This window comes from Homalodisca vitripennis, chromosome 1 (genome assembly GCF_021130785.1).
Source record: "Homalodisca vitripennis isolate AUS2020 chromosome 1, UT_GWSS_2.1, whole genome shotgun sequence".
Classification (NCBI taxonomy): Eukaryota; Metazoa; Arthropoda; class Insecta; order Hemiptera; family Cicadellidae; genus Homalodisca; species Homalodisca vitripennis.
In genome coordinates, this window is record NC_060207.1 from 30,250,620 (window position 1) to 30,275,353 (window position 24,734).

Here is a 24,734-nt window from a genome sequence, read left to right on the forward strand (position 1 = left end):
AGGCATGCTATTTTTCATTTCACTGTTTTCCCTTAAGCCAACCTTAAAATGCCATATCAGAATGTCAAGGAAGCTCACCAGTTTGAAATACCTTACGTGAAAAGATTTATAGCTTTGATAATTAAGTTTGGTTTTGTAATAGTGTTTAAATAATATTTACAATGCATTAAATGTTGATAATTCATGACTGGCACAATCTGGAGTAAAAGTTATATATTAACTTTGTCTTTGCTATCAGTATCATACTACTAATCAAGCAGGAACACTGCTTTTAAGTATTAACTGTATACTTAATATTTGATAATATGTTAATTTAAAAAGATCTTTCAGTGAAACTTAAACTTTAGCTGAAAGTATCAACAGCTGTTTAGTATAAGTTAAATTTTGTTTATGAAACATAAATATTAAATTTTTTTCCCAATTCTAAACTACTCCAGGTAACTTTTCCAATCTTTCTCTTCATATACACCTTCCTCGGATTTCAACAAATATGGAAAAAAAATATCTGAATTGGTCCAGCCGTTCTTGAGATTAGTAGTTAACAACGTATTTTCCGATTAATTTCTCTTTATAAAAACAGTCAATCAGGTGTTTCTAAATACAGACAGCTGAGATGACAAAGCAAAATGAAAATGAATTAAACAATAATGTGACATTACATTTAATTCAATAAACATTAAAAAACTTGTATAAAATTCAAAATTATTTCACAAATGTTACTGATATTGTGATTTTATATGTACACATCCAAATGGAACATTTAATATTTATTTTGCAGTGATACTAAACGTTACTTGATTGTGATTGCTTTAAGATTTACTGGGCTGAAAGAAGTCAACTCAGTGTGTTTAGTAATAAACAGGTCAAATATTAGAAAGATGGTTAACAGTTTATGATAATAATGTTACGAGTATGTGGGAGAATGTTCCAGATAAACTGGTCCACCTCTGATACAAAGGAATGTGACCGAACATTCAAGATCTTGACAATAACAAAAGGTGATAATAGATAAACCGTGTTGAAGAGAGAGCTTTCTTCTTATTAATGGATTGGGTCACCTTCTTTGATCTGGTCTGTTCCTGCTCCTCCTACTTGAGTGGTGGATGTGCACTGTGACACTTTATGACTTGTCTAGTAGGAGCTGTAGTGACACAGTGAGGAGCTCCAGAAATTAACTTGTTAAGTGACAGAATTAGTGGTAATACTTGTAATCGTGAAGGTTGGAATTGTGTTAATGATTATTAACAGTGTTAGTGTTTAGACTCGTGTGTGAATAGACAGGCAGTATAGTTGATAGTGGTATTGTGACAGGATAAATTAGTGATTCTTTATAAACAATTATATTATGTAGACATTCAAAATAATAATTACATAGTAAACAACAGCCTAGTACTAAGTGTATATTATTTATTTAGATTTATTTATAAGTTAAATAAATATTTAGTTGATTCCAAATTCACTGAGTATTTCATTTATGCAAATCCATAACAATAATACTAGTAATTATGAAAGAATAAATATATTGCTTAATATACAATCTCACCAATTCAAAATTTCAACTTCTACTGTTAAAATTTAAATTTCATATTTTAATTTAATTAACATCACAATGAGTGTGAGTTTGTGAAGATCAAATAACTGTAATCAAATATTCAAAATTGTTACCCAAAGATGAGATGAATTACTAATTATTTAAATTTCATTATCAACAAAACACAAGGATGCTACTGAATTTAGAAATAAACACCTTGAAGCGAGAAAGTCAATGAGAGACTTGATGACGTCCTGGACAGGCATGTTAGGGCCAGGCTGGGGCCCAGTCCAGGGACTTTCTTCCGGGACCACAATGACAGGAGGGTTGGCTGGTACCACATCCCCTTGGGAAGGGGGAGCACTGGGTAATGCTGCCAGACTGTTGGACAGAATCACAGGACCCTGGAGGTAGCTGTCGAACTCTGTGTCAGGCTCTGTAACAATATTTGTATTAAATCATTGACACAGAATCACAGTACCCTGCAGGTAGCTGTCGAACTCTGTGTCAATCTTTGTAACAATATATGTATTAAATCATTGACACAGAATCACAGTACCCTGCAGGTCTCTGTGTCACGCTTTGTAACAATATTTGTATTAAATCATTGAAACAGAATCACAGTACCCTGCAGGTCTCTGTGTCACGCAGGCTCTGTAACAATATTTGTATTAAATCATTGACACAGAATCACAGTACCCTGCAGGTCTCTGTGTCACGCTTTGTAACAATATTTGTATTAAATCATTGAAACAGAATCACAGTACCCTGCAGGTCTCTGTGTCACGCTTTGTAACAATATTTGTATTAAATCATTGACACAGAACCACAGGACCCTGCAGTAGCTGTCATAATCTGTGTTCGGCTATATAACAATATTTGTATTAAATCATTGACACAGAATTACAGGATCCTGAATGTTGTTGTCAAACTCTGAGTCACAAACAACATTTTTAGTAAAGGGTGAGTACAACTTTTGATAATTTCATTGTACAAGAGAAAAATTATCACTTAATGATGGAACTGTAAATTATAAAATGTTTAATTGCAGAATTTGGTTCTTATAATGCAAATTTGTGCAGCCATCTTTACCACGTTCTAATGTATTTTGAATCATTCCATCACTCATAATATTTTCTCCATAAATGTCATTAATCTAATGATAAATGTAAGCAGTCTCACGCTTTTAGCACTAAGAAAATGAAAAACAAAACAAAATCATTATGTACTTTAGTTGTGGGTTTTTCAATCAGTTCACACACACATTTGAAACACTAGTAAATGAAAGTATACACAGTTGACTGTTTTTGTAATGGTAGCTGTGACTTGCTAACAGATATAGGATCACAGTGGGCATACACCAAATACAGACTAGTGCTACAGCAGTGGAATTTCAAAAAAGTACTGCATTTTAAAAAGATAAACCATCAAATTAACACATTAGACACTGTATAATTTGAGGTTATTCATATATTTAAGAATGAAAGTAAAAGTCTTTGTTACAATCCTTTAATATTTTGATATAGTGTTGTTCTCAAAAAGGATATAAACTGTAATGAATACAAACAAAGAATCAAAGAAAATATTATATATAAAACTTTATAATTTTATAACGTTATACTATAATCTCAAGAGCAACCCTTAAAAGTAATAAAGTTGATCTTCAAATTTGTTAAAACATGTTGTTGCTATGGTATTTTTTAATTATACAACTATTTTCATATCAATCTGAACACATTATTTTTGTTGTTTTGTTTAAGGCAAAATTGCATTGTTTTTGTTTATAAAACACTTATTTTATACATATAACTTTGTAGTTGAATTTAAAGTTTCAGCTATAAGCTGTGAGCATTGTATTTTGAGACAGCATTCTTTTACTTGAGTGATAAAACTTAACCAATTTATCTATATAGCTTTTGTTTATTTATTTAATCTATTTAGATAATTTCACATAGTTTATAATAGATCTTGCAAACAAACGTTTCAAAATTTTTTGTTTTAGGCTTAGCAGTGGTAATAACAGTGTGAATTATCTTAAAGTGTGAGGTATCTTTAACAAATTGTTACTTTAAAAATATGATATTTATTTACAATTCTTTATAATCTCTTCAGTAATATACATGGCTGCAAATAAAACTGCTGGATTCCTTATAAAATAGATCTGTTTGATATCAGAGAAATGGTTTGCAGTATAATGTTTGTCTCGAGGATATATCACTTCATAGCAAAGATGTCAGACAGTTCTGGCACTTGGTGATGTTTGTAACATGTGGATATATTGCATTATATTCATGGTGTTAATAATATTTGGAAAACTTTTTAATCCTGTCTGTTTGAAATAAAAACACTAAGGTAGAAGTAAGTTTTAGTTTCTATGGCAACACCAACAAAAAGTACATGTCAAAATTTCAAGTTACAAGATTTCATGACATTTTCTTTAAATTAAATAAAAACAGTATACTAATACTTGAAGGTCTTTTTCCAATCATACTTTGGTAAGTAGCTACTGTACTTAAAACAATTAAGACTCATTTCAAAATATGATTCACAAACCAGCCATGTGTGTAAGCCATACCGTGCATTACCACTACAATAATAGACTGTCTGTATAGTAGTCGACTGTCAATATTCTCAGTAGTATCCCAGTGTTAACACTTAAAGGCTTAGTTTACTACAAATACAAGTGAAAACCAATGGCAGTAATAAATGCTATAGTGTTAAAACTAGAACATGTCTGCTATCTTGGTGCTAGCAATACCAAACATTCCAACTAGGTACCGGAGGTGTCCCCCCCACTCCCCAACCGCAACTGTCATTATCCCACCTAGTCCTCTACATACAACCCCAAGAAAAGTTATATCAGGCTAAAAGAAAGTAACACTGGAAAATGAATTTTTATAAAAATAGCTTGTACATTTAACTCTAAAAGTGTTTACCAAATAAAGAAGTAGATAAAAAATACAAGCAACTATTAGAACATAATTGCCACAAGCCTTCTTGTACTCTTTTTAAAAAAGTACAACAAATTATTGAGTTTGTAATGATCATTTCTAAGACAGCCAACTAAATTTTATTTCTTAGATAGCCCTTTTTCTTGCCATTAATAGTAATGTATTACAGATACTTTCCAAACAATACTCTGTCCCACCAGGCTCATAGTCATTTGTAGTTTTGGAATTATACTAACTTTGATATAAACTGGTTTGCTGACACCCTCTCTAACCAGTCCAAAGGCAGTATTAGGAATATACCAGCTCCAATACACAATAGCAGGGAATTATGGTTAAGGTTTACTTCCTCTTTGCACCAAGGAATTTAGACTAAAAAAAATTGTAAATAAAGTATATTTTGTATGTAAAGTAATAAGATTCAACCAAAATTTAAGATATACAAGACTTTATAAAAACTTAAAAATTACTTTTTACTTTTCCAAGCAAGTTCAAAAAATAAATATCAATTAATATTGTCTCATAAGTTCAAAAGAACACTGTATTAAAATTATAGTTGAAAGATCACAACATAAAACCAATAACATCTTTACTCTAATATGTTAAGCAGTTAATTTTCAACAGAATGAAATACTGTATTCATAAAATAGTCTACATTTATGGATCATTCATACAACCCTCAGCCAACAGAGGATAAACCGTAAGTACTACAGCCATAAACTGGTGATGGACTACACAAGAAAATTGCCTTTTAGTTAAATAATATTGATTTTTTTGTATTAAATCATATAATTAACAAAAAAAAAAAATATATTTTTACTGTATAACTTGCGACCCACCATTTTCTTGGGAATTTGATTTGATGTATTTTCATACGTATATCTTATGGACTAGAAGGAAGTTTATATATATTCAATTAAATTCAATATATAAACAATTATGAGAGCTAAATTTTCATGAAAAAAATTGTTTAACTGTTTAAAATATATTAAAAACAGTGACAATTTAAGAAACAGTGTATATGTATTCAGAAATTGAACCTATGTGGCAATAATTTCCCTAAAATCTCACAGTATTATGATTTCTATAATACATACATATTGTCAAAACTCAGATTAAAATATAAAACCAATTGCTCTCTTTACGATGGCCCTGCAATCAGTAGGGACAATTTGCAGTATGTGTAATTGCTACACATGAGCAATATTTTTCATTAAAATATTAAATTAAATTAATCATATACTTTTAATTTTCAGGATCAAATTTATAAATCAGCAGTCTAGTTTAGTTCGAGTATCACTAATTAAAATTTATTTGATAATAATTACTTTAATTCTTTAACCAAAATTAACAAAAAAATGTATGTATAGAAATAACTTTTTAAATTTTCATAGTGATCTTTTTTGCATAGATGCAAATGTCAGAATATAACTTAGACATATATTATTAACTAACTAGATTAGAGCATAAATATCACTTGAAAGTAAGTTTTTAAACAATGATCTATAATTTTCCTAAATTTTTAATTCATTAATACCTAAATAAAAACCAATATTAACTGAAAACCTTTCTTTACGAAAACAAACATTAATAAGTCACACAAACATCTAGATATACCAATCAATGTTCACCAGTGGCGTAACTACAGGGAGGTTGAAAGGGATAAACCCCTCCCCCCCACAAGATCACTAAAAATAAATAAAATATCCGTATAACATCAATCCAGTTTGACTGAAATGCAGCAGTTGAATTAAGCCTATCTACTTAATACATAGATGTATTCAGATAAATTATTTCTTACTGCCCGGTGTGATATGATCTTCCTAGTTACGCTACTCATGTTCACTGATGTTTCGATTTTAAACTGACACATAGACACAATTTTTCCTAATAAGCAATTTTAATTTTTTGTATTTTTTAAGAATATTAGGTTACCATTTATACCTGTAAAATTGTGTGTTATTACAGGAAGAAGTGGAGTGGGTAGACCAAGACCGAGCTCCATAGTTTTGCGGTTGAGGAGGATCTGAGCGACAGACAGGTGATCTGCATGATCAGCCAGCACCAGCAGAAGGTTGAGCAGCAACTGCTTACAATGTTCGTGGACGAGTGTGCGTGAGTGGTCGAGTCCAAGAAACAAGATGTGGAGCATTAGTGGCACGTGAATAGACCAGTCCAGATCAACAACGTCCACCACCACATCGGTGAGCAGCATCACAGCAACGTTACACCTGCAACATGGCTGCCAATCAGCCTACCATAGAGCAGAATTCCCAGTTTGTAGCTAAGACTAAGGATGGAAAAGATATAGAGTTTGTAGCCACAATCAAATTCTATGTAGCACCCACAGAAAGTGTCCAAATATCTGCTCCGGGAAGTAAAACTTTAGAATCTACATCTCTTCCCCCACCTATTACAACTCCTCCTCCATCACCACCTTCCAGTACATCTCCCCCACAACCACCACCGTCCACTGCAATGCCTCCCCCATCACCACCGCCCACTGCACCTCCCCCACCACCACCGCCCACTCAAACTCCTCCAGCAGCGTCATCCAGTACAACTGTAGTGGCACCACAGGCATCAATAAAGGTTGACGTACAGGGCAAACCGGATTCTTCTGCTATTGAAAAATCTAAACGAGAAACAGAAGTGAAAGAAAGTGGAAGAGGTATTCCAAGAGATGAATCAATAGACAGAGCTTTCCCACGAGGACCTCCTGACGAATGTCCTATAACTCAATTTATTCCCGACCCATGCAGGGCAATCGATGATTTACATAAATCTCTTAAAGCCTTCCTGACTGGTTTCTTTGGTGGTGGTTGTCCACCATGTAATAGTACAGGCAGTGCGAGAATGGCAGATAGTTCAATTGTAGCACCAAAAGCAGAAGAAGAGGCAGCAAGTTCTAAAGAGAACAAAGCGGAGAGTGAGGCAATGCAAAATGAGCAAAAGTATGAAGTATAACTGATAATAAAACAAACAAAAATGTGTTTCTAATGTTGTTTAGTGATTTATAGGATTATAGGATTACATAGTAAAATATTCATTAAACCTTTCAGTGCAAGCTATTTTTCTAGGTGACAATGCAACAAGTCCGCGGCACTTCTTTGACTTGGTTTAGTAGTTATTTCAAAGAAAGGCGTCAAGTGGTTTCAATCTGTGGACATAATAGTGACGAACAAACTGTCGATTACGGGGTAATCCAGGGTAGTACGTTAGGACCAGTTTTATTTTTGATTTATATCAATAATATTTCCAGAATTAATTTATTTGGGAAGCTTTATTTGTTTGCCGACGACAGTTTGATTTTCATTTCAGGTAAAAACTGGCGAGATGTTAAATTAAATGCAATGAGTGACTTAAAGACATTAAAAAAAAGGTTTGACCAAAATATTCTTTCATTGAATATTTCCAAAACAAAGTTTATGCCTATTTCTCTGCATTCTAGTACAGAATATAATTTGACTGATCTAAAAGACAGGGTGGCGTGGAAGAGGCTCATAGACGAGGCAAAGAATCGACTGAGATTTGTTACACCCCGACAGTAAGTAAGTAAGTAATAATTCATCAGTGCGGTAGTTACTCGAATTCGACATGTGGGTGCAAAGAAATAGAGCTCGTAAAACCCTACAAATACCTGGGAGTTGTTTTTGACTCTCGCTTAAAATGGTCTGAGCACGTTGATTATGTCCTTAACAAAATTAGAAAGTATATTTATGCATTTAGGAAACTAAGTGAAATTTTAGATGGAAACGAGATAAAATTAGTGTATTATGCTTACGTCCAGTCACTTCTTTCCTTCGGTAACATTGCGTGGGGCTGTGCGTGTAAAACACTTCTTGAACCTCTTTTCACTATGCAAAAGAGTATACTAAAGGCAGGGTTGAGGAAAAATGTGCGTTATCCAACTGAGACTCTCTTTCAGGAATCCTCCTTACTTTCACTACGACAGTTATATTAAAAAATTTACTAATTCACATCTACAAAAATGCTAATACAATATTACCAGAAATTTTGCACTCTTACCAAACAAGATATTCAGAACATGTTGGTATTCATGTAATTAGATTAAATAAATCCTTTTCAAAAACCAATTCTTACTATATTTCACATATTCTATTTAGAAACATATGTAACAAATTTCAGCATTTAAATTTATTTGAATCAGGTAGTATTACAAAATTTAAATATGATGTCACAGAACTGTTGTTACATATTGGAGTCCAAGAATCCGAGGCTTTCATGCACTCAGACTGGGGACCAACCTGACCTTGACCCCTCCTCATCCTCCGGTGCTCGTCATATCACGGTCTTGTGTATGTGGTCTTAATTCTACCGATGGTTTTGTCTAATACAACAGTATTATCTCTTATCTCCTTCATCACACAACTACATTTCTACATTTTATGCCTTTAATCACTCCGACATGTAACAGTTATCTTTTTTCGACATCTAGATAACATATGTACACTTTTTAGTACGACTCTAGCCTACGCACAGGCTGCTTGCCCATGTAGGCTAATTTCCATTTTAGAATATATGTTAATATGTAATAAATAGTTTTGGTGTATATATGCTGTATGAAATTTACTTTTATACAGTCATTCATTTTAAATGTTATAACTTTGTTATTTTTGACTCGAACATTTAATTTATAAATATACTTTAGACTAATTAAGAACTTATTTTATTGTGTATTTTTTAACAAATTATATTTATAGTACTGGATGGCTTAGTTTAATTTTTTAAATTTTGGTCCAAGAATCCCGTGTTCAAAAATTTCCTTACTTAGTATACGGTGGTTTAGTTATCACTGACATGTATCATGGGATGAGGGCAGTTTGATAAGCCAGTGACTTTTTGAATCAAACAAATTATTTTCGGCAAATAAAAACTTTATTTTTCAATATAATCACCTTTTGGATCGATACATTTAGTCCAGCGTTTTTCTAATATTTTGATTCCCTCAAAAGTAATGACTTCTTCATTTGACCCAAACATCCTATCACCCAGCCATTTCTTTAGGTTTGGAAGCAGGAAATAGTCGCAAGGACTATATCTAGAGAATATGCTGGATAGGATAGCAGTTCCTAGCCCAATTCATGGATCTTTGCCATTGTGATTAGATAAGTGTGCACATGTGTGTTGTCTTGATGGAACAGCACTTTCTTCTTCGCCAAATGAGTCTGTTTTTGCTTCAAGTCAACGTTGAAGCTGTCCTAGATTTCTGAATAATATTTGCCGGTGATTGTTTTACCCTTCTCAGGGTAATCGATGTGAATGACACACTGTGCATCCCAATCCATGACCTTATTGGCTGACAAATTCGCCTTGGCCTTCTTTGATCCATGTTCACCCCAAGCAACCCACTATTTTGATTGTTCCTTGACCTCTGGCGTATACTGATGGATCCCTGTTTCGTCCACAGTTACAAAACGGTCCCAAAACTCATCCGGATTACATCTGAACATCACTAAACAATCCATTAAATGTGGTCACATGATTGCTGTTGGTATTGCGGCACCCATCTTGCAAAGAGTTTTATCATGTTCAAATATTTGGGTGAAATGTGATGTATCCTTTCAGTTGAGATACCTACAGCATGAGCCAACTCACATATTTTCATTCTCCGATTGCCCTATATCATTCCATGGATTTTATTGATGATTTCCTGCGTGATTACTACTTTTGGGCGACCTGAACATTCTGCATCACTAATGCTGGTACCACCACAACGGAACTCTGTAAACCACTTTTAACCATTGAAATTGAAGGTGCTGAGCCCCCAAGTCTTTTCTTAGTCTCAGTGATGCAGTTTTTACGTAAAAAGTAATGTTTAATCAGCACACAGAATTAACTTTTTTCCATTTGTGTGAAAATTCACGAGGTTGTTTGCTATGAACGGCTATTAAACACCAATTGTACTATGTAGCTTGTTTAAAATTAGAAAGTTGTCCACTGATAGATTACAGTTGTAAGTCACTGACTTATCAAACCGCCCTTGTAGATAAATCCAAAATTTAAGTAGAATTGAATATACCTATTTTTCCTACGCTAAGTTTGCTATATTCCTGTACCTTTTCCAGATTTTTTTAAATGTATGAATATGTAGTTTGTACCTTAGTATCTTAGCACTAAAACCAAGATATTTTTGGCTTTTGGTAAGATATTCTCTCATACTACTCATACAAATTCTTATAAATAAAAAATATATATATATATTTTTATAAAAAAGCTATAAAAATTTATTGTATTTTTTAATACATGTTTAAATTTATAGGATATAAATTATATGGATTCGTCGTGTACGGCAGAATTTCTTACCAAAAGTTACAAAAATCTTGGATGTAGTGCTAAAAAACTATGGTAAAAATCTCAACTCATATCTTAAGAATCTGATAAAGGTAAATACATAATCCAAATTTTACACAAGTAAGATATGTATGTCTGACTCACCATAATTTATTGGAATATTTCATGATGATAGCAGTTCAAACAAATAATATAAACCTTTTTTGTGAAATATTTTGTAATGATTAAAAACAATGTTCATTTTAAATACATAGTAAAAAACAATTTTGTATGGGAAGAACAAACTCTCAAAATTCTGAAGGAAACATTCAAATTTCACCAGGAAGGGTTTTACTTTACATTAGCAGGGACAGTACTTTCTCTTCTCACAACACAGCATTTCTATTAATGATGACTAAAAATTGAACAGCACTTGTTCAAGACAAATAAATATGAGATTCTATGTTCACATATTAAACAAAATGATTTCAAGAATCACATTTAAGCTGTTGTAATGGGAGTGAGAGGTCTTCCAGCAGTCCATAACTTTTCCTGGAGGAGTTGGTTTTAGGAAAGAATAATATAAATCAATTTCTTAAGCAAATCTATCAGACTTCACTGGTCACATCATATCATTTAATTTGTTGGGGAGAAGATCTATGCCTTAGCATGACAATGGTAAGTGGCCACATAAATGTACTGTAACCCTCCATGCCAGTTCTCCAGTCCTGGCCACTCTCTCTTCTTCATTGGTCGGCCCCTTATCATTAAGGTGTAAATCACTGGACTCAGATACTGTTAACCTCCTCGTCCTTCTTCTTCTATTAGCAATAGTCTATAGTAATATTTTAGTACAATAATTACACTAAAAGATTGAAGAGGATAAATTCAATAGTTTCTAAATAAAACAAATTCGAACTCTACTAATTCTGCTAATTTTTACAAATATTTAAAAAATAAAATGACCTGTGGAAGCCACTGCTCGGTTGGCCGTTGTCAGGCAGGTATTCAGTGAGAGGAGCGAAATAGCCTCCATACTCTGGCATGGGGAGGGGGTGTGGCTGGGGAATGTCATACCGGCCTGTCCCCACCTCATCCACCTGGGCCAGCTGTAACATAAATAAGTATAATTAATATTGTTAATAGTTCATGACATTTACAGAGCAAAAATTAAATTTAATAAAATATTATCTAAATCTAAACAAACCTCTGTCTCTGTGGTGGGCGTAGAAGTCTCTTCAGAGAGCATGGCAGGTCCGCTAGCCGTACGAATCTTGTCAGCACCTCTTGGCGGGACAAAGCCGCTGGCCAGAGCTCGCAAGGCAGAGTCTGACTTGGATGTGCTAGCAACAAAACACAGACAGTTTATACTTGAACCTACTAAACGTCCTGATTGGTTTGTTGAAATAAAATATTTGAAAGACAAAGCCCCTGGCCAGAGCTCGCAAGGCAGAGACACAGACAGTTTAAACTTGGGCTTACTAACAAATCTGATTGGTTTGCTAGTAGCATAAAATACGTGTAATTAAATTTTTGTGTCTACAATCATTATTACAAGATATATCTTGCTACTAATTGTTTTAATTTGTTACAATAATATTATAAAATAGATACATTATGAACATTTATAAAAGCAATTTTATATTGTTAATCATGTTTCATAGTTTAGACAAAGTTAGGTCATTAAGTACAAACAGAATTTTCTTAAACAATAATTTTGTTACCTTTAGAACCATTTTCTTACAAAAGGTGTAGATGTATTTTTTGGAGAATTTGTGACACATACTTTTATTAGCCTTTATCATACTAAATAATTCTTTTAGCTGGCTTGAACAAAAACTTTAAATTTCACCATTTTTGTGTTTAATTTTCTTTATACATTATAATTTGGTCTAATCACAATCTTTAAACTGGAATGCTGCTTGACTCAAGCTTAAATCAAAGATTTGATAACATATTCTTCAAGGGTTGAGAAGGTGAAGGAAGAGTCTCTAATGGTACAAAAACTGTTTTTGAGGTTCTATTTTATAAGTAGTTTTATTATTTTTTCAAGTCATCCATACATATGATGGACAACCCAGTATGCAGTATAAGAAGAATAGACTAAAAGCATTCTTATTTATTAAATATACTTGCAGTGTGTTATCTCTAAAAATATTTGTTTTTTAAGACTTTACAAAATATTTTAAATAGAGCTGTATTAGGAGAGCAATTAATAAATTTTTAGTGGATAAAGGCTAGACTTTTAATTATGTGTCTAGAACATATACCTATGTCATTTATTTGGAGCCAATCATTATTTTAATAAATTATTGCTTTGCTTCACATGCTTTACGAATACTCACTTCATGATTATCCCATTAATTATATGATATAAATAAAATGCAACTTTTCCTTTTAGGTAAAGAAACTGTTGATAATTACTAATCTATACTAAACATATTTTATAAATGAATATACCGAGTTTATACTTTGCAGTATCCAAAAATAAATGGAAAAATATTAATTGCTGTACGGTCTAATAACTTGCATACAGTTATATTAAATATGTTCTCCGACAACAACACAACTTTAACTCTATATGGAGTACAAAAAGTGATTAATAATATTGATGTTTATGAACTTATATCGGTGATGAGTTCTTTGGTTAAATGAATGCACTTTGGTGCAATGAATCTTTGGTAAGCACGTGCCCTGGATTTGTTACCAACAAGACTTAATACCGTTACATATAAAACAAAACAAAAAATATGTATATCATATGTATTTATTAAAAAAGCAACTAATTTGAGCCCAATATTTTCATTCTATTGAAAACAATTTGATAAATAAAATACTTTTAAGAATTACTCTTTTGATTATTTGTACTAAATCTTGACATGAACAGAGTGGGGTATATATATAAGTGATGTACCTGTATAGTAGCACATATATTGCTTTTTTGTTCAACAAAACTACACAGGTTGATCCCAAATAACATCCATTATAAAATATAATAGATATTATATAGAAGTATAATGACCTGTAATTTAATAATTACAGAATTGATAATATGTGTGATAATTAACACATAGCATTGAGATTGGGGAGGTTAATGAATATTTATGTACACAGCAAATGTACATACAGGTGACTTTTCATATTTATTGTTTGTAAAGTTTGAACATTTGCTTCATAACTTATGTTTATAAATACAGTACAAATATTAAAAAGAGAGATTTAAATTGTTTTTGATTATTAGTAGAGAACCTATGACATGATTAAATCCAGTAATTAGGTTTTGAACCGCAGGTGATGTGGGAGAGTAATAAATATTAATGAGTTGCATCCAATCACTGCTCTTTTTTATAGTTTAGAGATATTTACCCACACTACTTTGATAGTACGAGATAAATCTTCAGAATTTTACATTTAATAAAATTAATTATATGGTTGTTGTTTCGCACATGCCCTTGATTCTCTTACTTTTTCTATAATTAGTTAATAGAACTAGATGAAGTGTTTTTTGTTTAATAATTCTTACGTTCATGAAAAACATAACTAATACTAGAAAATGTAAAATGTTTACATTAAGAAACAGTTAAGAAATTATTCTTCTCTTACCATAAAGAAAATACATTACATTTCTTACTGGCAGTGTCAATGTCTACCTCATCAAGTTTGTTCTTTGATGGGTACAGTGGTAAATAACTGAAACTGAAGATGAATTTTACTGGAAAAGATTATGAAATAAAAATGTCTAACGAAGTGAAAAATATCTATTGGCCAGTAAAAGGACAAATATTGTTATATAACTTCAAACTAACATTTTAAAGTAAATGACAAACAATACTGTGTGTGATATGATCAAAATATTAAATACAGAAACAAAATAATGCTTCTTTATGGTATTCTGTGAAAATATAATGAAATCTTATTTAGTCTAGTGTATATCCTTATTAATTATGCAGCTGGACCTGTAGAATAATGTGAACAATTTAATGATTACTTTACCTACAATTGTAGATTAACTTTCACGAATGGCAGTCGTCATATACGAGTATTTACAATGAAGAAAGCTTTTATGTCCTCTTTTTTTTGTTATAGAATTGTGTGAGATGTCTCATTTTAAAGATATACTTAATATCCAAATATATTTAAAATTTGTTTGAAAATTTTCAAGTGCTCAGGTCTTGCTTCCTACTTGATTATAACACAACAGGAATCCTTCTCTCTCCTAGGAAAATACGAGGGCTGTTCAGAAAGTAACCTCCGGTCGATTGAAAAAAATACACCAAGTTAAGTAAAAATATTTTAATATATACATCTTACAACTACATCTTTGCACTATTTTTCGACATAGTCTCCATCACGATTGAGGCACTTATCGTATCTCTTCACAAGCTTTGAAATTCCTTCTGCATAAAAATCACCCGCCTGTGCCTTGAGCCAGCCTGTGACCGCATCTTTGAGCTCTTCGTCGTCATCAAACCGCTGGGACCCGAGCCATTTCTTCATATGCATGAAGAGGTGATAGTCGCTTGGCGCCAGATCTGGGCTGTAAGGTGGATGGTTGAAAACGTCCCACTTGAAGGACTTAAGAAGGGCTGTTGTTCTGCAAGCAGAGTGAGGACGGGCGTTATCGTGCAAAAAAACGATACCGGAAGTCAGCATACCACGGCGTTTGTTCTGTATAGCCCGTCGTAATGTTTTTAGTGTTTCACAGTACACGTCTTGATTAATGGTCGTCCCACGTTCCATGAATTCAACCAACAACACCCCTTTGGCATCCCAAAACACCGTTGCCATCAGTTTTCTGGCAGAAAAATCTTGCCGGGCTTTTTTTGGTTTGGTAGGCGAATCTGAATGTGCCCACATCTTTGATTGTTCTTTTGTCTCAGGGTTTACGTACTTAATCCAGGTTTCGTCACCGGTCACGATTCTGTTTAACAATGGTTCTCCTTCGTCCGCATAACGTGACAGAAAGTCTAATGCAGAGGCCATTCTTTGAGTTTTGTGGTGGTCGGTAAGAATTTTGGGCACCCATCGTGCACATAACTTACGGTAACCCAATCTTGCTGTCACTATCTCGTACAAAAGAGTCTTAGAAATCTGTGGAAAATCAGTAGACAACTCCGCCATTGTGAAACGTCGATTTTCACGAACTTTTGCATCAACTGTCTGAACGAGTTCGTCAGTCACCAAGGATGGTCTACCACTCCTCTCTTCATCATGAACATTTTCTCGTCCACTTTTAAATAAACGTACCCATTCACGGACAACTCCTTCACTCATAACTTGTGGTCCGTACACGGCACAAAGCTCACGATGAATAGCTGCTGCAGAGTATCCTTTGGCTGTAAAAAACCGTATAACAGCACGCACTTCACATTTGGCGGTATTTTCTATTGCAGCACACATTTCAAACTGCCACAAAAACTAAACTAGCGCAGGTACGATGTTCACTCGACTACAGCTTGATGCCGACTGACCTGCTTAGTGCGTGAATGCACAGATGGCGCGCTACTCCCCTCCACTACCCGCACTGTGACCAACCGGAGGTTACTTTCTGAACAGCCCTCGTAACTCCACATTCTAACAACTTATAATAATAGAAGGCCACACATCTGATGTATGCAAATTATAATGTTCTGCTCATAGTTGAAAGTCTCCTGTGAGCGTAGAAATAAAAGCTTTTACTTCAATGATCATGGCTGGGAAATAATTTACAAGGAAATAAACAACTTCATTATACAAATGAGCTCAGTCTCTTAAGGTGCGCGTGTCCACCATTCCTCACTGTTATGACTTGGCACCAAACAGTATTGTAAATAAGAACATCAGGTTGATTAATAATTACATAGTGGAACTGTGTTGTTGCCATGAGGGAGTGACAGTGATGCACTGGAGCAGTATAAGACGACCGGAACAGTTCAGCAGAAAGTCCATGTCAACCCGTTAACCATGCAGCTCCAGACCTACAACGAGGGTGTCTCCAACCCTATTGCAACTCATCCCTAGCCAACCTGCTTCCTCCAGAAACCTCACTGACATTTCTATGGTTTTAGAGAACCCTCTTCAGATAGCTGGGTAAACCCCAACATTTCTAAATTACAAAATTCTCTCCTTTGTTTGCTTCACCAAAATGCACTGATAGCAACAAATAAAGGTGAAGATCTTGCCATAGTCTTCAAGGAACTTTCCCTGATTTGTTTGTCATAACTGAAAATGGTTAAGACAAAAGAATTGTTGAATTCATCAACATTCCAAATTATAACTTGGCAAGCACGTTTTGTCACAACTTTTTTAAAGTCAGTGGAGCTGCACTTTTTGCAAAACACTACATTTCATTCACTTCATTTGAAATTAAAAACACGTGGGACAAAAATGTTGAAGCTGCAGATATCAAATTGAAAACAAATTGTTCAAAGCTGTCTGTCGTGGGAGTTTACCGGTCCTCCAGTGGAAAAGAAGAATTTTTTTCTCTAGTCCTCCTAAGAGACCTGACTAGAAACCATGGTCATTTCATTACATTGGGCGATTTCAATATAGATGTTTTCAATTGAAAAAAAATTGAAAATTAAAATTAAGGATCATCTCAATAGCGAACCTACACAGGTGTAATAGTGCTAATAGTGATAGGCTATCAGTTGATAACTATCGACCAATCACAATTTTGCCTGTTCTCAACAAATCTTTGAAAAACTGTTTTTATTAAATGATTACATTTTTACAAACACAACCTGCTCTCTGAAGACCGGTTTTAGTGAGGGGAAATCGACTACAGATGCATTATCCAAAAATCTGAGCTATGGTGGTCTCTCAGGGGTCAATACTCAGTCTTCTTTTCCTCCTGATATACATTAACAATATTGGCTCATTGCTACAACACATGTGACTCATGAGGTATGCCGATGACACAACTCTCTGCATCATTGAAAATTCAAAATTTAAGCTCGTTATTGAAACTTTTCAAAAATTGAATAGTTGCTTGCAAAGAATTGACCAAATCAACCAAAAGTAAATTCGCTGAATTCAAATTTCATACATTTCTGTCTGAGACCTAGGGAAACTATGTGTGGTCCAGCAGTTATGTTGAAAGATAACTTGCCTCTACATCCTTGAAACTGTGTCATTTTGCTTGTCTTAATGTGCCTTAACACGGGGCCAAGACATACACAGACACAACACCAGAGGCAGGAAAAATTTCCATACTGGCCGGCAGTTTTCGAGTACTTGCCCTTGCAAGCAGGTGTTGTACTATTCAATAATCTGCCAAACTCACTAAAAATTCAAGAAATGCTCAGGACATCTAAGACTCACCTCAAATGAATTCTGAGGCCTCAATGGAATTTTATGACTGACCTCAATGGCTTTTTATAGCGTGGAGCTCCTGGCATATAATTGGGAGACCAATGATTTCAGAGGAAGATAATAACCTGGTATTGAAGAGGGAAACAATTGGCAAGCAGATATAAGCTGAATGCATACGCCTTTATATGTTTGACTGGATTAGTGAGAGATAAATTTTAGCTTATTTTAAATTAATAATTAACCTTTGCCATACAATCCATTGGAATTGTCTTATAGCAATAAAATATATCATTATTGTCATATAAGAACTGCCACAATAGTGGCCAATAGTGGACAGCAAAAAGGATCAAACCATATCTATGTTATGTGTCCACCAAAATAAATTAATATAAAAACAGAAATGAATAACCAGTTAAGTATCTTGAAATTGATAAAATTGTCCTCTAGGATGCTCACCCAGTCTTGCCTGGATCCTCACCACTGTGCCGCTTGGTATGGATGGTGCCCTTCTCCACAGCCAGGTCTGCTCGGCTGGCCGGATCAGTCTGGCCGGGGCCAGGGTCTGAGTGGCTGGAAGCCTTGCGCATGCTGGTCAGTCGATAGAATGGCGGCGTTTCCGTCCGCTCTATCAGACAGTTCAGAGTCTCGATGGTCTGAAGCTCTGACATCATCTCATCCAGTAACCGATCTGCCCGGGCCCGTGCCAAGTACAGCACTACTCGCTTAGCCTACAAACCATTATGTTAAAACTGTTTCACAAAGAAAACATATCTTTCCTTTCTTGTCTTTTGGCAATAAAGGAACAGAGAGTTTTAAAAGAAAGGTATGCAAGGATAGAGGAAAATAGTAGTTTTTTAAAAGCATGTAACTAATTCATACTTATGCAGTTCTTGGATGAACTACTCCCATAGTGCAATACTTGAAGTTCATCTGGTTGCCATCTAGTTCTATCCACTTAGCATCATGTGGCTGTTCAAAAATCTGAAGTCAAGATTCCCTATAACCACTCAAACTTTCTCTCAAACTCAAGAACCACCATACAGCATTGATAAGGCTGCGTATCTCTAACTGAGAGACTAACAACAATTTTCAAGTGGGTTTAAGGGTATTCCCATTGAAGTTGTATGAACTGAAGAGCCGTTGGCATAAAAAGAACAACCAGATTCTTTAAAGCTGGTTTTCACGGTTTAATATATTAAGTAATGATGTTATACTACGTTAATTACAATAAACAATTTCAAATTCAATACACATGAAAAAAGATTACGTACTCGTATGTCAAACGTTTAGTAAAAAATAGGATTTTACAGAACATAATATAATACATGTTCATTAATAAAAGACATATTACATATATTATAGACAAATTTAATTTAATGCATTCTGAACAAAAGAAATTAATATTGTTAGATAGTGTAATTGAATTTGTCCTTGAGATGTCATAGGTACTCTTAAAATATTATTATAGAAAATATTACTTTTAAAAACGAATAAAAATTAATTAAATATATTCACATTATGTGGAATTTAAAGAATTTAATGAGTTTTAATTTAAACATTATACTTTAACGAATATAAACCATTTATATTTTTTACCAGTACAGTTGTAATTTACATTTAGTTTTACAGTATATTTTGTAAAAGCTATTAAATAAGATTACTACAAATATAAATTGAATTAAATTCCAAGGCTTCATAACACTATAATTTCCAGTTATAATCTACATTTGCCTTTTTCATTGGTAGACTCATAAGAAAATAAGATAAAAAACATCAAATAAATCAAAGTCGTTCAAATTTATTTTTTCAACAGATTAGTCAGTCTGGATATGGTGACTGATAAAATGAATATCCTTTTCAACATGTGATTTGTTCATAAATTACTTAAAACATATCACATCCCTCTAAACAATTTCAGATTGAAGGACAGATTAGGCAATTGATTGTTAGCATGTAGAGGGAACATTAGTCTTTAAAGTTTTAACATAGGAAGACTACTTTTAATGAAAAAATATATTTATTTTTGTTGTCAAATAATATTATGGATAATTATAGCTGCCTAAAAATGTATTTGAATTATTATTAAATATATACAAAGGTGCATACAAACCCAACGTTTTGAAAATTTCTTCTTTTATTTCTACTATAAAAGAATAATGAGTTTTTCTTTCTGATGGCATGGGCAATTTTACAAATGGCAAATATAAAATGTAGAAGATACACCATTCTATTTAGCATAGTTTCATATGATACTTAATATTAAAATAAGTTATTATTATAATTTAACAGATTTTTCAATAACATTTAAAGATTTACAACTGATGTACTTATTAAGAATGGAGACAGTAGAGATGGTTAATTTTAAATAATGACAATAAAAAATTTAATATGACAGAAATGTCAACCTAGCTCTTAAGAAAGTCATTGAATATTTAATAAGGCGGGTGGAGTAAAACATTTTACCGTCACTTGTAAAGTCATCATAAGAATCACAATATCCTATGGAGTAAAATAACCAAACGCTACAATAATTTTTTATTTTATCATTGTACAATGTTATCAGCTGCCTCTTCTATAAAAAAAGTTAATACATAACTTAATTATACATTATATATGTATCACTGTTCTCATTTATCAACAATTTCCACAGTAGCAGGATTGTAGTAGTGTGCTCAAGATACAAAACTAACCAGTGTGAAATAACACTTACATAAGGCAGGAGTTCCTGAGGAGCCATCCCGGATATGATTAGCAAATAACGAATGATGACCTTGAGATTATTTGGCCAACAGGAGCAGAGTGTAGCCCAGACCTCCTCCACTTCCTTAGGGTGTTCGTCAGCAAACTGTATATTTCAACAGTACAAGAGTTATTTACCATCTCCGTTCTACCAACTTATGTAACAATAATAAACATGTTATTTTTATATTCACATAAAGACTTTTCTAAATTTTCGGAAGCATGGGATACATTTGACATATACCAGGCATTTAAAATACAATATTTAAGGATTTTAGAATATTTAATTTATACACAACTACAGTCAAATGGTTAAAAAACAATTTTATAAACTTTGATATAAATATTAATAGTGAATTTACTATAATATATTAATTAATTTTTAAATTCTTTGTATTTGCTCATTTTAAACCTATTGATTTCTCTCTTGACAGAGTTAGTTCTCAGTATATGCAGCTGCAATGACAGCCATTAATTTGGAAATAAGGATGATTTGAGCAATTGAGTCATAAATTTGCTATTAGAAAAACTATCAAATCTTTAAAGATGCAATTGATGTTAGACACAGTGTTATATAGTTATTATTATTAAAAACACATTTTAATCAGATGTATTTAAGATATTCTAGAAGACAAGAAAATTAGAATACATAATTGCTCATTCTACAAGTACTTGTAAACATTTAACTAATATCTATAAAGATGATCAAGGTTGGTGACATGTTTTTTCTTTAAAAAAAAAAATAAATATTTTATTAAGTAATATTTTGTTAAAAACATACAATTTTCTTGTATGACATTACACTTAACAAATGTGATTTCCTTGAATCATAAATAATTTTAAAAATATGTAAATCTTGAAAGTCATAACTTGTTTTGAACATATTGTAAAAAATCACATTCTTCTTTTCAGTCACATTTCCTCAGGGCTGATTACAAAATTACCCAACATTTCTTCTTTAAATGCCTATAAATTCTTGTGGAATAATAATAAAATTAAAACTTTTGTCTTTAGGGAAACTTCAAAAAAAATTATTTTAAAATAACAATAAATAAATAAACCAAAATTGATTGGTCCAAAGCAGTTAAAAGCAGCTAAGCTTGAATAGTGGGCAGTACCTTGGCAGTGATGTAAAAGAGGTTGTTCAGCACCATCTCAGTCGCCTCCACCGAACCCCAGCCTTCTCGGCGACCTCCAGAGCGGCTGATGTCACTTGCATAGTACTGTAAACAGTTACCATAGTATTATAAGCAATTACCATAGTACTGTAAACCGTTACCATAGTACTATAAACAGATACCATAGTACTATAACAAGTTACCATAGTACTATAAATAGTTACCATGGTATTATAAACAGTTACTGTTATCATATAAGGTTAAAACTGACAAGCCAGTGGCCCATGAGAACGGGCAGAATAAGGCTTAAAAGGGCTTCAGCCTCTCCTCAAAAAGTTTTAAAAAATGACTGAGAAACAAATAAATAGGAAAAGTTCAGAGTATTTGACTCTGAGATTTCACTAGTTTCTATCTTCATAACTAGAATGGAGTCTTGACCATGAAGAGAAAAGCTGTTTCCTTGTGAGCCAAAATTATATAATATGAATGAAAACATAAAATTTCACTAAATCAGATTAAGTGATTTCTAAGATTTCTGTTGTTCCTATAGAAGCAAGAAGAAACTCTCATGCGGTTGTTTCTAGGTGGGTGAAACTCTGAAGTCAAAATTCATAGCAGTTCTCTTAATAAACACTCATGAAGTTAAAAAGAATGTGTAGGAAAAAGTACAAGAGATTTGTGTCAGTATTTTCTGAAATTACAATTATATATAGCTCATATGTAAGCTGGGTCAAGTCCTAAAATCATAGAGTATGGTCATGTATAAATAAGCAATCATGTCTTAGATTCTGTAGTTTTTAATGACATTTTACAGCTCATTTGGGTGGCCCCTAAATAGAAACAATTCTATTAGCACGGGCATAGGGAATATTAATAATGAGCAATGATGAATTCAAGGTGTTTGTAGGAAAATAAATACACTTGAATTGAGTTTTAAATAAAGTTTATTTATTTCATAATCTGAATACTAACACTATCCTACTTTTAATAATTAATACATATCTTTTCATCTTAATAATTTTAATTGTACTGAGAACTCGCTAGAGGATAGACAGAGTGTTTTTGCTACCTCAACTAAAGTTGCAATATTTAAGTTATTTTTAACCAATTTACTAGAACGGTATTTCATTGGAATTTTAATAAAATTACCTAAATAATTAGTTCTTTCCCTAGAATTCCCTAAGAAATACGTACTTGTAAAATGATTGTGTTTTAGACATTGTGAGTCAAAATATACAAACAACCACCATTTTGAAATTTATAAATACAATATTGTATTTTTTATTTAATTATAGACATTATTTATGTTAACATCCATGCAAAATTTAGTTTATGTATGTGTAAGAGTTTTAACAAAAAATGTTTTTCAAGAAAATACACATACAAACAGAATATTAAACACTTTAAAATGAGCTTACTATAAAATACGAACAATATGCAACATGATATATATGAAATTCATTATATATATTAAAACAAAATCGGAAAAATAATACACTGCTCTCATAAAACATAAACTGTGTTTCATCTGTTAAGACATTTTCAAGAGAAAAAAGAAATTGTTTATTTAAATAATTTACAATGAAAATGTTATGTATACCCATTTTTAAATGGCAGCCACTTTAAAAACTTTACTCAAAAACTCAAAATATAAGCATTTTACAAGAATGACATATTAATAAAAATGTATACAAATTTCAATGAAGCATTGTTCAAGTAAACGTAAAAAATATGTAGCAGCTTTAATGAAAGTAGCACTCGCTGTAGTTAGTCGAACCAATTCTTAGCACAACAATTAAAATTATTTAAATGACAAGACATTTACTAACTATAAAATGTAGGTTAAGGAAATCATATTATAAAAGAAATACATGTATATAAACCTACTTGAGCGTATTTTTTGTCATACAAAATATCTTTAATTCTTCATATGTTATTAATACAGTGCATCGCAGGTAACCCACAAACAAAGTTAATATCACAATATTTACCTAAAGAATAATTCATACTAATTAAAAAAACGCTTCAGCAGATACATAAAAGGGTCGATCACACCAACCATAAGAATATGTGTTTGCTGCAATGGCTTTGATAAAAACCAAAACAATTGTAAAATAAAATAAATGGTTTTTAAAGGTTGAAACTGACTACAAACTTTTCCAAGGTATGTGGAAATGCGATATCTGTACTACGTTTAGTCTGAATCTATTAAACATTATAGCAGTTATCTTGTTCACAAGCTTCAAGCTTGCAAAATATTGATATGACCATCCATATACATACATAAACATACAAAAAAATATACAAAAAATGTTCTTGAAATCATTTTAATTAACAATCATACATAAATATATATAAAAAAGAGTGTGTTTTTATATATGACATTGATAGGCTCAGAAACTATTAGACCAATCATTATGAAAATTTGTATGTATTTGTGTATTTCCATTGAGAAGGTTTATATGCTATTCCCATTGATGTAACTCACCACCAGGCGGTGCTGCAAAAGATAAGTTATCAAAGTGCCTGCAAATTGTAAACTGCAATTACGAGACAGTTACTTATATTAAATAGCCAAACACTATTTGAAGGCGCTAAGTTCTGATGTGTATTTGTCTTTAAAATTAATTTCTGGTTTAACTTAAAGCTTGAGTGCTAGACCACTTTATAATAAAGTACATGTATGTGTACAATGGCTATAAAAATATACTTTTGACAAATTTTCTTGATCGTGGCAACAAGGCAAACTCTACATCGGCGTTGGAAATATAATTTACTTGAACCAGAAGTGCGCTCATATATGAAAGCTTA

General features: G+C 32.5%; 1 protein-coding gene across 4 annotated transcripts in view; it reads right to left on the minus strand.

Moving 5' to 3' along the window:
- The window catches only part of LOC124359151 (protein furry), a 693,398-nt gene that overhangs the window by 29,009 nt on the left and 639,655 nt on the right, over positions 1–24,734 (minus strand). For all 4 annotated transcript variants that reach the window (XM_046811657.1, XM_046811647.1, XM_046811664.1 and 1 more), the window contains 7 exons: positions 21,924–22,028; positions 20,777–20,911; positions 18,523–18,794; positions 11,981–12,116; positions 11,740–11,882; positions 6,424–6,710; positions 1,748–1,967 (listed from right to left, as the gene is read on the minus strand). In XM_046811657.1, coding sequence (XP_046667613.1) covers positions 1,748–1,967; positions 6,424–6,710; positions 11,740–11,882; positions 11,981–12,116; positions 18,523–18,794; positions 20,777–20,911; positions 21,924–22,028 — 1,298 coding nt within the window. The remainder of the gene's footprint in view (positions 1–1,747; positions 1,968–6,423; positions 6,711–11,739; positions 11,883–11,980; positions 12,117–18,522; positions 18,795–20,776; positions 20,912–21,923; positions 22,029–24,734) is intronic.